Source organism: Dasypus novemcinctus, chromosome 21 (assembly GCF_030445035.2).
Source record: "Dasypus novemcinctus isolate mDasNov1 chromosome 21, mDasNov1.1.hap2, whole genome shotgun sequence".
Lineage (NCBI taxonomy): Eukaryota > Metazoa > Chordata > Mammalia > Cingulata > Dasypodidae > Dasypus > Dasypus novemcinctus.
This window is the reverse complement of record NC_080693.1, coordinates 69,534,548-69,548,999: the sequence shown is the minus strand read 5'-3', so window position 1 is coordinate 69,548,999 and position 14,452 is coordinate 69,534,548. Positions and strand designations below refer to the sequence as shown.

The following is a 14,452-nucleotide window of genomic DNA, read 5'->3' as shown; positions in this document are numbered from 1 at the left end:
AGTTTTGAAAGTCCCTTCAGAAATCTCCCCAAAGTTGCCCAGCTTCTACCTCTGATTCTTCTTTTGTTTCCTTAAGCTCCACATTTAAGACAAATGAAAGATATTTCTTCATCTCTTGTTTAATTGTTGGTTTTGTGACACTCTTGCTTTCTATTTTCCATTGCAACAATTTTTAGTATTTGAACCACATTATACATTTGGTTGACTTTTAGATAGCTGTCCTGTTAACCTCACCCCCCCCCATTTATATGATTGTTTCCAGGGAAAACTGTGTTCTGAACTCAGAACAAATAATTTATAAAGCAATTATTTGTAATAAAGTAAATTATTAATTTGGAGAAATTATTTAAACATACAGTATAATATCTTCCTAGTGTCTGTAGTTTTCTCCGATTTGGGCATTGTAAATATGTATTACTATTTTTACAGAACAGAGGACAACACAACAAGGTCAGGTGTATTTCTTACATACTCAAACTGGCGTGAGCACATGGCATGATCCACGAGTGCCTAGGTAAGAACATATCTTAAGTATTGTTCATACATTTGAATGTCTGTTTTACCTAGAATTTCTTTGAGTATTTTAATCTTTAATAGTCTACATAAAATATCAGTTTTTTCTGATAGTCATTTCAGTTTGACATTCAGTAGAAAGTCCTGCCTCCTTTGTAATCCCGCTCTGAAGTCTGATGTGTGTGTGTGTGTGTGTAAAACATGATCTTTTAAGAATTTGAAAAAAGGGCAGTATATTTTATTTCTGATAGTTCTCTTTATTTTAACCTTTTATAAGCATATTCAATATTGTTTTCTATGTTCTTTTAGTTGTTTCATTTTAATGTAGAAAAGAAAATAACTTTATTTAATTTCCTTTAAATGCCAAAACTTGTTCATATAGACTAGACAAGGGGTTCTTTGAATTCCTCGTTTCTTTGAATTCCAGGCATTGTTGAGGACATTTACAAACCAAACTGTCAGTTATCATTTAATTTCAAGAACATGGAATGACACACAGATCAATTTAATAAATTAACATATTTTTAAAATAAACTTTATTATCATGTAAGTTTTCCAACACTACTTAGCTATTTTGAGTTATTTTCTAATGAATGAAGGCAAGTGCCAAGTCATCCAGTTGAAGCAGGGAAAAAACCCCTTGAGTTCTAAAGCATATGTACATAACTTTGTAAGGTGCAATCAAATTTTGTAAGATGAAGATACTTTGTATATATTAAACACAGCATCTCTCTTCCTTCTTCCCCCTCTCCGCCTCTGCCAAAGACCTATAGAGGGTTAAGAGACCAACTAAATGCTCTGCTCATCAAAAATCATGATTATGAATCAAAAGCAGATGTGATCTTGGTTGATGATCTTGGGTTGCTTTGATAATCTCTGCTTTTGATACTCTATTTATAAATAAAACAATTTTAAGGAAAATATTTTCCTTTGTTGTAGGGTTTATTGAGAATTCTTTGAGGATGGTGGCCAAAGAAATGTGCTGTCATTAATTATGGTATCGAGGTTTCCATTTATAACTCTTGACAATATAAGCTGTTAGTTTAAGAAAAGTAGGGGTTTGGAATTTTGCGTTTGTTTTTTAGGCTCATAGGGAAAAAAATTTAAGCACCTAGCTTTTAAAAATAAGAATTACACAAATTAAGGAAAGAAGTTTTTTGGGTTCCATTTTATCAAATTGAAGTTCAACAATGAGCTTTTCTTCAGAATAATTAAATATTATTGGAAGGTAGTATATAGAAAAAAATCCATCTTTTTCTTAAATGATTTACAATAGTGAAAAGTGATCTTAGGCCATCTGTTGAGAGAAATGGTATATAAGCTGGAAAAGAAATTTAAAATGGGAGATTTCAGCAACACCGTTAGTAACATGCTCTTATTTCTAAGAAAACATGCCTGTTTTCCACCAATGAGTAACTGGTTTCTAAAAAGACTTAAGAATATTTCAAGTGAATATTGATAGCAATTTTGAATAATAGTTTTATGAACTGATACTCTGGTTTGTTTTTCTTAGTCTCTGTGCTCCTAAGTATCTTAAATTGGTATATCTTTTTTTTTAAAAGGATCATTTAAAAAATACGCCTTTTATATGGAGGATCTCTTATCAAACCAGACTATAAATATCCTCATTCTATTAAAATGTTATCACTATTAAAGAAATTTATAAAATTGTGACACATTAAAAAAAAACTTCAAGATAGCCTGTAAACTTAGATATGTCTAAATTTCATTTCATCCTATTTTGCTTTTATCTTTAAAACAGTAATGTCTTGTTATTCGTTATATTGCGTACTGACTGTGTAGTCTTAAAATACAGATCTCTTATTTTTTATGGCTGCATAGCATTCCATTTTCCTTCAGTCAGTACCCAATTGGACATAAAGGCTGTTCACAGGTTCCAAGGTTGTCTTTTTAATCAGTGCTTCAGAGCTCTCCCATGTATGACTATAGATTTATAAAATTCTAAATAAAATGATACAAAATTCAGTTATTCATTATATTGAATTATTCTTTGATTTCAATAATTATTTTTCATTTTTAACTAGTTCTGTTTTAAAACTATGTTCATTCCTAATCTCTCACTGATAGTTCATCTTTGTGATTTTACCCTTTTATTTTTTTAAACATTGCATATCACAGCTATCCTGTTTGATCTTTGACATTACTTGGGTATCTAATTCTATGGCTTATTGTTTACTCTGACTTATAGCTGCCTTCCTTTCTGAAATGTTTGGTGATCTTTGTTAATTTGTTTTACCTTAATAGATTGGAGTTCTGTGGGCCTGTAATGGGGATTTAGGAATCACTTCATCCCCTATTCCCTTCCCAGTTCTGACCGTAGTGGGGAAGTTTTAGGTTTTTTTAACCAACCTTGCTACTTGCCTAAAAATTTCCCATTTAACAACTACATTGGGCAGACCTTTCCCTCTGAAGCCTGCCAGGCATTCAGGACAACTAGCTCCAGCTCAGTTCTTTTTTTTTTAACTCAAGGAGAAGCCATGGAACTTTCCCTTGCTTCTTTTGAGACTAGCAGTGTCTCAAATAATGTGTTCTTTCTTTAGTTGTGTAGTAGGAAAGTCTCTTTTACTTAAACAGAAGTAAAAATTGTTTCAACAAATCTATGAGTGCCCACACATTATGTGTCCATCATTGTGGTTTAACTAACCACAAAGATTATTTCAGGGAAGTTTTTTTTCTCATCTAATTTTTAAAACATGATTTTGACGAGGTTTGTTTATAATTTTCTGTTATAGTTTAAGTTTACTTTAGAACATGCTGCTTTTATTTCATTCTTCAAAGACCTATAAAGCCTTGTCTATATATAATAGCATTTTTTTTTTTAATTTTAAAGATTTTTTTTCTCTCCCCTCCCCTCCCCACCAGTTGTCTGCTCTCTGTGTCCATTCGCAGTGTTGTTCTTCTGTGACTGCTTCTATCCTTATCAGCAGCACCGGCAGCAGCACCGGCAATCTGTGTTTCTTTTTGTTGCGTCATCTTGCTGCGTCAGCTCTCCATGTGTGCGGCGCCATTCTTGGGCAGGCTGCACTTTCTTTTGCGCTGGGCGGCTCTCCTTAAGGGGCGCACTCCTTGCGCGTGGGGCTCCCCTATGCAGGGGACACCCCTTCATGGCAGGGCACTCCTTGCACACATCAGCATTGCGCATGGGCCAGCTCCACACGGGTCAAGGAGGACCCGGGTTTGAATGCAGACCTCCTGTGTGGTAGACAGACGCCCTAACAAGCCCACTTCCCTATAATAGCATTTTAAGAATGTATACGGGAAGTGGCTGTGGCTTAAGCAGTTGAAATCCCGTTTACCACATGGATGACCCGAGTTTGATATCCGGGATCTTCTGGTCAAAAGAGAAAAAAAGACGTCCCAGACCTGCACGGTAGGAGAGGTACAGGCCCCCGCGTGGTGTGGAGAGAAGTGTGGCCAAGCAACTGTACCAAAAAGACGATGACATAGTCAGATAGGAAAAAAAAGAAAAGAATGTATGCTATAGTAATGATGGTCTTTGGTCCTGTTTGATGTTTTTTTTGTTTTGTTTTAATGCTTTAAACCTTAATGTTTTAAACCTTATAGCATTCTTTTTCAGGTATCTTAAATAGTTTCCTTATTCACTAGCTTTTTAAAGATTCTGAAATTCCAAATGAAACAGATATCCTTTAAAAATGACTGTGATTCTTTTCAGGATGATGATTGAAATAACATTTCCAGTTTTGGTTTTTTGGAGAGCATTATTTTTACTTTCATTTAAAATTAGTCATAGAATGGACATTTACTTACACAAATTTAAGGTGTTGTAAAGAAAGAAAGAATAGAAAGGAAATTTAGAAAACATTTAATTCTTCTTGTTTCACTGGCACTTCTAAAACTATTTTCTGTCAATGTAAATATGGAGTACAACTTACTTTGGCAAATGTCATGATTGCTTTTTAATTTAAAATCTGTATTACATTAAAGTCTCAGGAAATAACTTAGTAACAGTGTAGGCTATGTAATAAGTTTTTCTCAGCCATTTATGGATTGGATTTTTTTTTTAATGGATTGAATTTTGAATATGTGATTTTGTTAAACCATTGGGAATTTAAGATTCCAGCTGAACATCTCAAGTTTCTGAAACAATACATTTTCTCAGACTCCATGGAATTGTTCTGTCATTTACACTTGGTTTGCTCGGCAGGCAGAGAAATGAGGTATTTTTCATTTTATATTTGTGTTTGCAGGGATCTTAGCAACATCAATTGTGAAGAGCTTGGTCCACTGCCTCCTGGATGGGAGATCCGTAATACAGCAACAGGCAGAGTTTATTTTGTTGATCATAACAACAGAACAACACAATTTACAGATCCTCGGCTCTCTGCTAACTTGCATTTAGTTTTAAAGTAAGTTTACAAAAATACATACTTTAATATATGGGAGGAGAATACAGATGCTTTTTGTGAGATGCATGCTCTCTTCAATTATAAATTTATTTTGTTGAATAAAGTGTTTTATAAGACTGGCAAGTTTTACTGTCACAGTTTACTGTGATATGAGTAATCCTCACTATGCTTAAGTAGGAACCTGTTCCGAAATGTCAGGAAAAGAGTATCAAAGTCCTCCATTTGAGTGGACTTGTTACAGAGGCAACAGTTGAACGGAACAAATGGAGGCTGGCCAGGCTAATTTTGTGTTGCCATTGCAACATAATTACTTTTATAAATGGCTAATATTTTAATAGCACTTATGTTATGAACCTCCTGTTCAACTTAAAAAAAAATCCTTTCTTATGCAGATGGTTTAATCTCACTCAGTCCTTTCCTCTTATTTGAATCCCTTCTGCAGTATCACTGACATTATTCTTCTCAAAGGGCCTCAACATATAATGTTTATGACAGGGTACCATGCAGTTCAGCTCTTGCAAAACATTGTCTTTATGGTTCAATAAATAACTTTGCCAAGGAAATATATTCTTGTGAGAAATCATTGCTTAATTCAGGTCATAAAAATTTTCTCCTGTGTTCAGATGTTTTATGGCTTCAGGTTCTACATTGAGGTCAGTGATCCATTTTAAGTTAATTTTTATATCTGGTTCGAGGTATATCCAATTTTTTTTGCATAGTTATCCAGTTTGTGGAATAATTTTTAATATATTCTGTTTTGATTTTGTTAGTGGGTAATGTTTCATAACACTTTATTATGATGTTTGCAAGACTAGTTAATGATGATTTTTATTTTTTTATCAAAGCTGTATTTTCTCTGTTTGGTCATCTCTAAGAATAATATTGTTTTAGATGTAAAACTTGACCTGGTATCTAAGAATGACTGATTGTGTGGTGATCCATTAGAGAATTGGAAGTTATTTTTCTGTATTTTACCATGGTAGCTATTGCCTTTTTACCTTTAGCTTAGGAGGTTGTGCTATTTATTGTGTGTCATATGTACGTTAATTTTAAATTCCAAGAGTGCTACATAGATGTCAATTGGAGTTATCTAGCTTTTCATTTCCTGACAACTTATTGGAACTAAGTAGTTCATTATGGTACAGTATTTTTTTAAAAAAAAGATTCTTTGATGGAACTTACATTATTTTCTGCCAGAATAATACAAATATATCTGGGCAGTGTGCCTTTTGTGGTAATTATCATCCTTACTGTCATCATCATCATCATCATCATCATGATGTTTCTGCTGTTCTGGAAGATTGTTTTCATCTATTAGTAAAACCATGTATTTGCAGTTAGAAGTCACAGAAGCATTAAACTTATTTTTAAAGTGCTTGTTTATTACCCACATTTTTGTAGTCTAGGTTATATAGCAGGTATAGAAGGGGTCCCTGTCAAGCTGCCAGTTTAAAATGTCCAGTCAGGACATTTAGAACAGATTCTAGATAGCAGACAGGCACAATGTTTGGCATATGCCTGAAGATTAAAATGGGTGGAGATAAATAAAGCAGAGGAAGATAGAAATGGTATTTGAGAAATTTGATCTCAGCAACTGTTAAAGCTTTATGAATGATACATCATTATCCAATACGTTAAACTCATGTACCATCAAAAATAAGCATTGGAAGTGGTTTATCACTGTCAAGCAAGCTAAACATATGTCCTATTAAGAAACTGATATAGCAAGACTTGGAAAATGTTATAGCTAGACTTGCTTTATAGTATAATACTATTTAAAATTTATGGTTCCAGTGGGAGCCAGCAAGATGGCAGTAGAGTAAGGAGCTCTTAGAGTCACTTCTAAGGTGGTTAGTAATCAGGGTGGTTAGAGCTATCTAAAGCATCTGTTTGGGGACTCCAGGAGACCAGAAGAACATTCTGCAACATTCTTGAAAGAATGGAAGGAAGAGACTGCCCATCTGCAGAGAAGATTCATAAATAGAGCACTCCATGCTATGGAGACCAGTGTCCATACTCCAGTGGCTGCACAAACTGCCTTGGGAGCTATTCCTTAGCTGGAATGGAAAGCTCCATTCCCAAAATGGGGGGAGGAAGAGACGGTTGGGCACCAGCTTCAGCTACTGGTTAGTAAATTCAGCAGGCTCAGGTGTAATTCTAAGAACAACTAAAGTTTGAACCTAAGTCAGAAAGAGACTGGTAGCCACCATTTTAACTCTGCCCCCAGCGTGAGGGGAAATAGGGCAGACTGAAAATAACAGTGCTGGTAAGGAACAGATCCTTTCCATCCAGATCAGATTGCAGCTCAAGCCTAAACCCTTAAACCTGCAGCCCCACCTCTGGCAGGGAGGAAGCTGGCAGGATATATGCCAGTCTCTCTGGGAAAATACAGGCCATGCCATGGAGGCCAGTGATCATCCTACTCTGGTGGTGCAAGCTGCCTCAGGAGCTGTTCTGTGGTTGGAATTGGAAGCTCCATTTCCCCAAAGCAGGGGAGGAAGAAACGGTTGTTCACCATCTTAAGCCACTGATTAGTAAATTTGGCTGGCTAAAGTAAAACCCTAAGAACAGCTGAAGTTGGAACCTGTCCAAGTCGGAAAGAGGCCAGCAGCTGCCATTTTGACTCCACCCCCAGCATGAGGGGAAACCAGGCTGGTTGAAAATCGCTGTGATGGTAGAGACTGTCTTCTTTCCACCCAGATTGAACTACAGCCCTAGCCTAGGCTTCAGTTCTACCTCTGGCAGGGAGGAAGTTGGTGGAACCTGCACCAGCCTCTCCATATATTGCAGGTACATTTGGCTGGTACAGACTGAAGTCAGAAGTCTACCAGGGCAACTGTAGTCATTTTGGACCTTAACTTGAATGGCATAGATTGCTGTCCATACCTGCAGCTCCATCCCCACCCCAGGCAGGGGAGGAAGGGGCAAGAAGCTTCATCAGTCTCTCTGGGCAACTACAGTCTAGCTCTGCACAACCTGGATTATTATACATGGCTATGGCTCTGTCCCTATCCCTGGCAGAGGAGAAAGTTGAGAGAAGCTTCATTGGTCCCTGGGGCAATGAGGGCAGCTTGAGCTTCCACAGCTTATAGTACCAACTATATCCTTGTCTCCTACTACACAACCAGCAAGGGAGAAAGGGCAAGAAAGCCCTAAACTAAGGAGAGAAATGGCACCCAGAATAAATACATCTAGTAAGCCAGATGCCATGACAGCAACAAAAAATTACAGTACATACCAAGAAACAGAAAGATTATGGCCCAGTTAAAGGAACAAGATAAGCTTCCAGATGGCATAAAGAAGTTGAAACAGCTACTCATAGATGTTGAAACAAATTTCGTTAACAAGTTCAGTGAGATGGCTGAAGAGATTATGGACATTAAAATGACACTGGATGAGCACAAAGAAGAAGTGGAAAGCATATATAGAAAAATAGCAGATCTTACGAGAATGAAGGGTGCAATAAATGAAATTAAAAATACGCTGAAATCATATAACAGCAGATTTGAGGAGACAGAAAAAAGGATTGGTGAGCTTGAAGTTTTGGCCTCCGAAAGAACAAATGAAGAAAAGAATGGAAAACATTGAACAAAGTCTCAGGGAACTAAACGACAGCAAGAGACATGCAAATGTATATGCCATGGGTGCCCCAGAAAGAGAAGAGAAGGGAAAAGGGGCAGAAGGAATATTTGAAGAAGTAATAGTAGAAAATTTCCCAACCCTATTGAAGAACATAGATATCCATATCCGAGAAGCACAATATGCTCCCATCTGAAAAAATCTGAAGAGACCAACTCCAAGATATATACTAATCAGAATGTTAAATGCTAAAGACAAAAAATTCTGAGAGCAACAAGAGAAGAGCAGTGCATAACATATAAGGGATACCCAATAAGATTAGCTGCTAATTTCTCTCCAGATATCATAGAGGCAAGAAGACAGTGGTATGATATATTTGAGATACTGCAAGAGAAAAACTTCCAGCCTAGAATCTTATATCCAGCAAGATTATGTTTCAAAAATGAGGGTGAATTTAGGATATTTACAGATAAACAGAAAGAGTTTGTAACCAAGAGGCCGGATTTGCAGAAAATAATAAAGGATGTGCTACAGTCTGAAAAAAAAGGTAGAAGCTTGGAAGAAAGTGTGGAAATGAAGATTATTTCAATAAAAGTAACTGAAAGGATCAAAAGAGTGGTGAAAATAAAATATGACAGCTAAAATCCAAAGGCCAAAATGGGTAAAATAAGAACTGTCTTTTCAGTAATAAAGTGAATGTTAATGGATTAAACTCCCCAATCAAAACACAGAGACTGGCAGAATGGCTAAGAAAATATGAGCCCCTATATGCTGTCTGCAAGAGACTTGCCTTAGACCCAAGGATACCAATAGATTGAAAGTGAAAGACTGTAAAAAGATATTCCATGCATGCAGTAACCAAAATAAACAAACAAACAAAAAACTGGAGTAGCTATACTTATATCAGATGAAATAGACTTTGATGGGAAGTGGATTTGGCCCAGTGGATAGGGCATCCGCCTACCACATGGGAGGTCCAAGGTTCAAACCCAGGGCCTCCTGACCCATGTGATGAGCTAGCCCACGTGCAATGCTAATGCATGCAAGGAGTGCTCCGCCACGCAGGGGTGTCTCCCGCGTAGGGGAGCCCCATGCACAAGGAGTGCGCCCCATAAGGAGAGCCGCCCAATGCGAAAAAAAGTGCAGCCTGCCCAGGAGTGGCGCCACACACATGGGGAGCTGAGGCAGCAAGATAACTCAACAAAATGAGATACAGATTCTGGGTGGACATGGAGCACACAGTGCATAGACACAGAGAAGCAGACAACTTGACGGGGGGAGAGAAATAAATAAAAAATAAATCTTAAAAAAAAAAGATACTAGTAATACACAATCTGAGAAGGAAGTCAGGAGAACAACTTCAATTTACAATAGCAACTAAAAGAATCATATATTTAGAAATAAACTCAACCAAAGGTGTAAAGCCCTTGTATTCAAAAAACTACAGTGCATTGTTAAAAGAAATTTTAAAAAGACCTAAATAATTGGAAGAACATTCCATGCTCACTGATTGGAAGATTAAATATCGAGAACATTAAGATGTCAGTTCTACCCAATTGATAAATAGATTCAATGCAATCCTGATAAAAATTCCACCAGCATATTAAAAATAAATGGAAAACACAATTACCAAATTTATTTGGAAAGATAAGGCATCCCAAGTAGCCGGAAACATCTTAAAAAGGGAAAATGAAGGGAAACGGACTTTGGCCCAGTGGTTAGGGCGTCCGTCTACCACATGGGAGGCCTGCGGTTCAAGCCCCGGGCCTCCTTGACCTGTGTGGAGCTGGCCCATGTGCAATGCTGATGCGCGCAAGGAGTGCCCTGCCAAGCAGGGGTGTCCCCCGCGTAGGAGAGCCCCACGCGTAAGGAGTGCACCCATAAGGAGAGCCGCCCAGCGCGAAGGAGGGAGCAGCCTGCCGAGGAATGGCCCCGCCCACACTTCCCGTGCCGCTGACGACAACAGAAGCGGACAAAGAAACAAGACGCAGCAAAAAGACACAGAAAACAGACAACCGGGGAGGGGAGGGGAATTAAATAAATAAAAATAAATCTTTTTTAAAAAAAAAAAAAAAAGGGAAAATGAAGTTGGAGGACTCTTACTTCTGGACTTTAAATCATATTACTTAGCCATAGTGGTGAAAACAGCATGGTACTGGCATAAAGATAGACACATAGACCAATGGAACAGAATTGATGGTTCAGAAATAGATCCTCATGTCTGTGGTCAACTGACTTTTGTCAAACCCACCCAATTTTGGCTGAACAGTCCATTCAACAAACAGTGCTGAGAAAACTGATACCCATAGCCAAAAGGAAGAAAAAGGAACCCTTTCTCACACCTTATACAAAAATTAACTCAAAATGAATAAAAAACGTAACTATAAATGTAAGAACCATAAAGCTTGTAGAAGAAAATGTAGGAAAATAACTTCAAGGCCTGGTGGTAGGTGGTGAATTCTTAAAGGAGATATGAGGAGGGCTGAGATGAACTACTAATGCTTAATGTATGTAGAAGTTTTAATTAACTTTGTTGTAAAAATGTGTGGAAATATATAAATAGAGTTGATGGTAATACATTATAGTGAGTAACAACTGGTTTATAACTGGCAGTGTGGCTTGAAAGGGTAGTTTGGAGAGGTAAATGTCATTTGAAAGAAAGCTAGAGAATAATCTAGAGACTGAATAACATAGGAAACCCAGAGGTGGATAAGAATTGTGATTGATGGTGCATATGCAAGAGTGTACTTCTGTGAGCTAGAGCGGAGTTACATCACTATTGTGGGGTCGTAGGAATGTGGAGAAGCATGGGAAAAATACAATTGGTATGTCTTGTGGACTGTGGTTAACAGCAATACTGTAATATTCATGCATCTGTGCCAAAGATGTACTGTGTTGGTAATGGGGGGGTAGGGGGAGATATGGAAATAGTGTGCCAGTGTATGCAATGGACCATGGTTAGTGGTAATAGTCTGATGATATCATCTCATAATCTGTAACAAATATTCCACCACAGTGTGGGGTGTTCATAGAGGGGTGTTGTATGAGAATGTTGCACATGTGCATGATAGTTTTGTAAGTTCACAACTTCTGTAATAAAAATATATTTTTGAAAAACAATAGGGTGGGTTGGGGGAAAAATATGCCAAATGTGTATATAGTTAGTATTAAGATTTTGATGATATTCTTTCTTAATTTGTAACAAATGCCTCACAACAATGCAAGGTGTTTGTGGTGGGTTGATGTACGGGACCCCTGTATGATGTTATGCATGCTTACTTTGTATGTTCACAACCCTTCTATACACTTACTGTTTATATATGTTTATGTATAAATGATATAAAAATAATAATAATGGGGTGGTTTGGGGGAAAAATAGACCAAATGTAAGATACTTTGTTTAGTAGTGACATTTTGAGGATGCTCTTTCAACATTAGTTAAAAATGTTTCACAGCAATGCAAGGTATTTGTGGTGGAGTGAGGTGTGGAAGCCCTGTGTCGTGTTTTGCATGTTTGTTTTATAAGTTCACAACTCTTACTATACACTTATTGTTTATGTATGTTTATGAGTGATATACTTCAATAATTTTTTAAATGTTCTAAAATATGTGTATATATGTATATATGGTTCTAATACTTTTTTACTTAAAATACTTTAGTAATAAAATCTTGGTTTACTTTTAGCAGGCAGAATCAATTGAAAGACCAACAGCAACAGCAAGTGGTATCATTATGCCCCGATGATACAGAGTGCCTGACAGTCCCAAGATATAAGCGAGACCTGGTTCAGAAACTAAAAATTTTGCGGCAAGAACTTTCCCAACAACAGCCTCAGGCTGGCCACTGCCGCATTGAGGTTTCCAGGGAAGAGATTTTTGAGGTAAACTTATGTCTTATTTTAAAATAGAGAAAAATTAAATTTTAGAGTTTTACTCTCTTTTCCAAGTATACTTTTTTTGAGTTCATGTCTCTTTAGAAATGGGAAGTTCTCATTAACTTTTTTTGATTGGGGAGAATAAAAAGCAATAAACTTGGAGAGATTTAGTATATAAGATGAGTATTTAAATGGGATAAAGGTGTTCTGGTTGGTTCAGTTTGATCTCTATGTTGGAAATACTTAATTATTAATGAATTTTAAAAGACCACAAATATCCATCCCCTCAGTTTCTAATTCTTCTAAGGTAAGAGACTTAAGTTAGAAAATGATTTTGTTTAATTACTATTGGACTACCTCCTTAATTTACTGAAAAATCTTCCTTTCTGGCATATCCTTTTATCTTTGGACTATAGCCCTAGTAATAAGCTTCAGAGTTCTTGTATAATAGGTTGCAGAAGTCAAAGGCAGGGTTTTCCTAGTCATTAGAGCATTCTTGGACAAGACATGTTGGAGGATATGATACTCCTTTCCCCAAAGTATGAACTTTATTCTCTCAGAATAGACTGCCCTTATTTATAGTCAATCATTTGTATTTTAAAATAATATATAATGAAGATTTACATTATGATTACTTATGTTCTTTTTTCTTTTAACAATGGGAATTTATTACAAGCTTATAGTTTTTTAATTTAAAAATTTATTTTTTGTATCAATGCCACAAATTACTCAGTTAACACAAGATAACTACAATAACAATAACTGCTTTATTCAATGACTTAAGTTCTTTTGAAACTTTTTTCCTTACCTCTACTTTCTTCTTTTTTTTGTGGTACTGGCACCTGGAATTGAACTGGGAATTTGTATGTGGGAAGCCAGTGCTCAGCCACTGAGCCACATTGGCTCCCAAGTTGATTTTTTTTTTTTAGTTGGTTTGTTTTTGTTTTTAGAAGGCACTGGGACTGAATCCATTTGAACCTCCTTCCGTTTACGCCACATCTGCTCCCTCCTTACCTTTACTGTCTGCTGATACCTATGACCTAGAATTAGGTCAGCCAGTTTTTAAAAATTTGCTACTTCTGTCATTCTGTGAGTGTAATAATTGCTTTGGTTAATGGAACTAAAACAGGAAGTTTCATACTTGGTTGCATGCAATGAAATATTTATCAAATGATAGTTTCAGTACTATTAAGTTATGTCCATTTAGTTTTTAAAAGTTCTATAAAGTTTAAAATGTGGAGTTTATCCATTGATTTGATAAACAAATTTCATGTTATTTAAATAAACTTAGGTTTTATGTGTTGAGTGGGACAGAAAGTTTAAATACTAGGCTAAAAGCACTTAATAATATATATAAATGTTTTTAGGAATCATATCGACAGGTCATGAAAATGAGACCCAAAGATCTTTGGAAACGATTAATGATAAAATTTCGTGGAGAAGAAGGCCTTGACTATGGAGGAGTTGCCAGGTAAAAACTTGTTTCTCAGTTAATGAAATGGATCCTTATAGTTAAAGATTTAAGATACTTTCTGTGGTGTAATCTACTCATTGATATTAATTTTCTAATATTCTCCTCTCTCTAATGTCTGCAATGCGAAAAGATAACTTAATTGAATTATCCATAATGAGATTAGGGAAGTACTGCTACTAAAAGTGTTTTAGAACTCCCTAATGGGTCATATAGCCCAAGGACAATTTCTCTAAAAACCAGCTGCAACCCTAAATGGACTGTTGATAGGACCTCAGGCCCTATTTCTTCATCTTGCTTCTTCAGTTCTTGTTATTCCCTCTGCTTTACATTGTCAAAACCATCTTGACACTTGATATGTAATCTAAACTGAATAGTGTTTTCTTGTTTTCTTCTATTGCCATACTTAAAAAATTTTTATTAGAGAAGTTGTGTGTTCATGGAATAATCATGCATAAAATACAGGATTCCCATAAACCACCCGCTATCACTTTACATTGGTATGCAACATTTGTTACAATTGATGACAGCACTTTTTTGTAATTGTACAAATTTTTTTTAAAACAGTACTTTGTTGTTGATGAAAGGTTATTAAAATAGTACTATTAATTATCATCTGTAGTTTT

General features: G+C 36.2%; 1 protein-coding gene across 2 annotated transcripts in view; it reads left to right on the top strand.

Moving 5' to 3' along the window:
• The window catches only part of SMURF2 (SMAD specific E3 ubiquitin protein ligase 2), a 185,607-nt gene that overhangs the window by 140,933 nt on the left and 30,222 nt on the right, over positions 1-14,452 (top strand). For both annotated transcript variants that reach the window (XM_004454071.5, XM_071210754.1), the window contains 4 exons: positions 430-514; positions 4,743-4,901; positions 12,166-12,361; positions 13,723-13,826. In XM_004454071.5, coding sequence (XP_004454128.2) covers positions 430-514; positions 4,743-4,901; positions 12,166-12,361; positions 13,723-13,826 — 544 coding nt within the window. The remainder of the gene's footprint in view (positions 1-429; positions 515-4,742; positions 4,902-12,165; positions 12,362-13,722; positions 13,827-14,452) is intronic.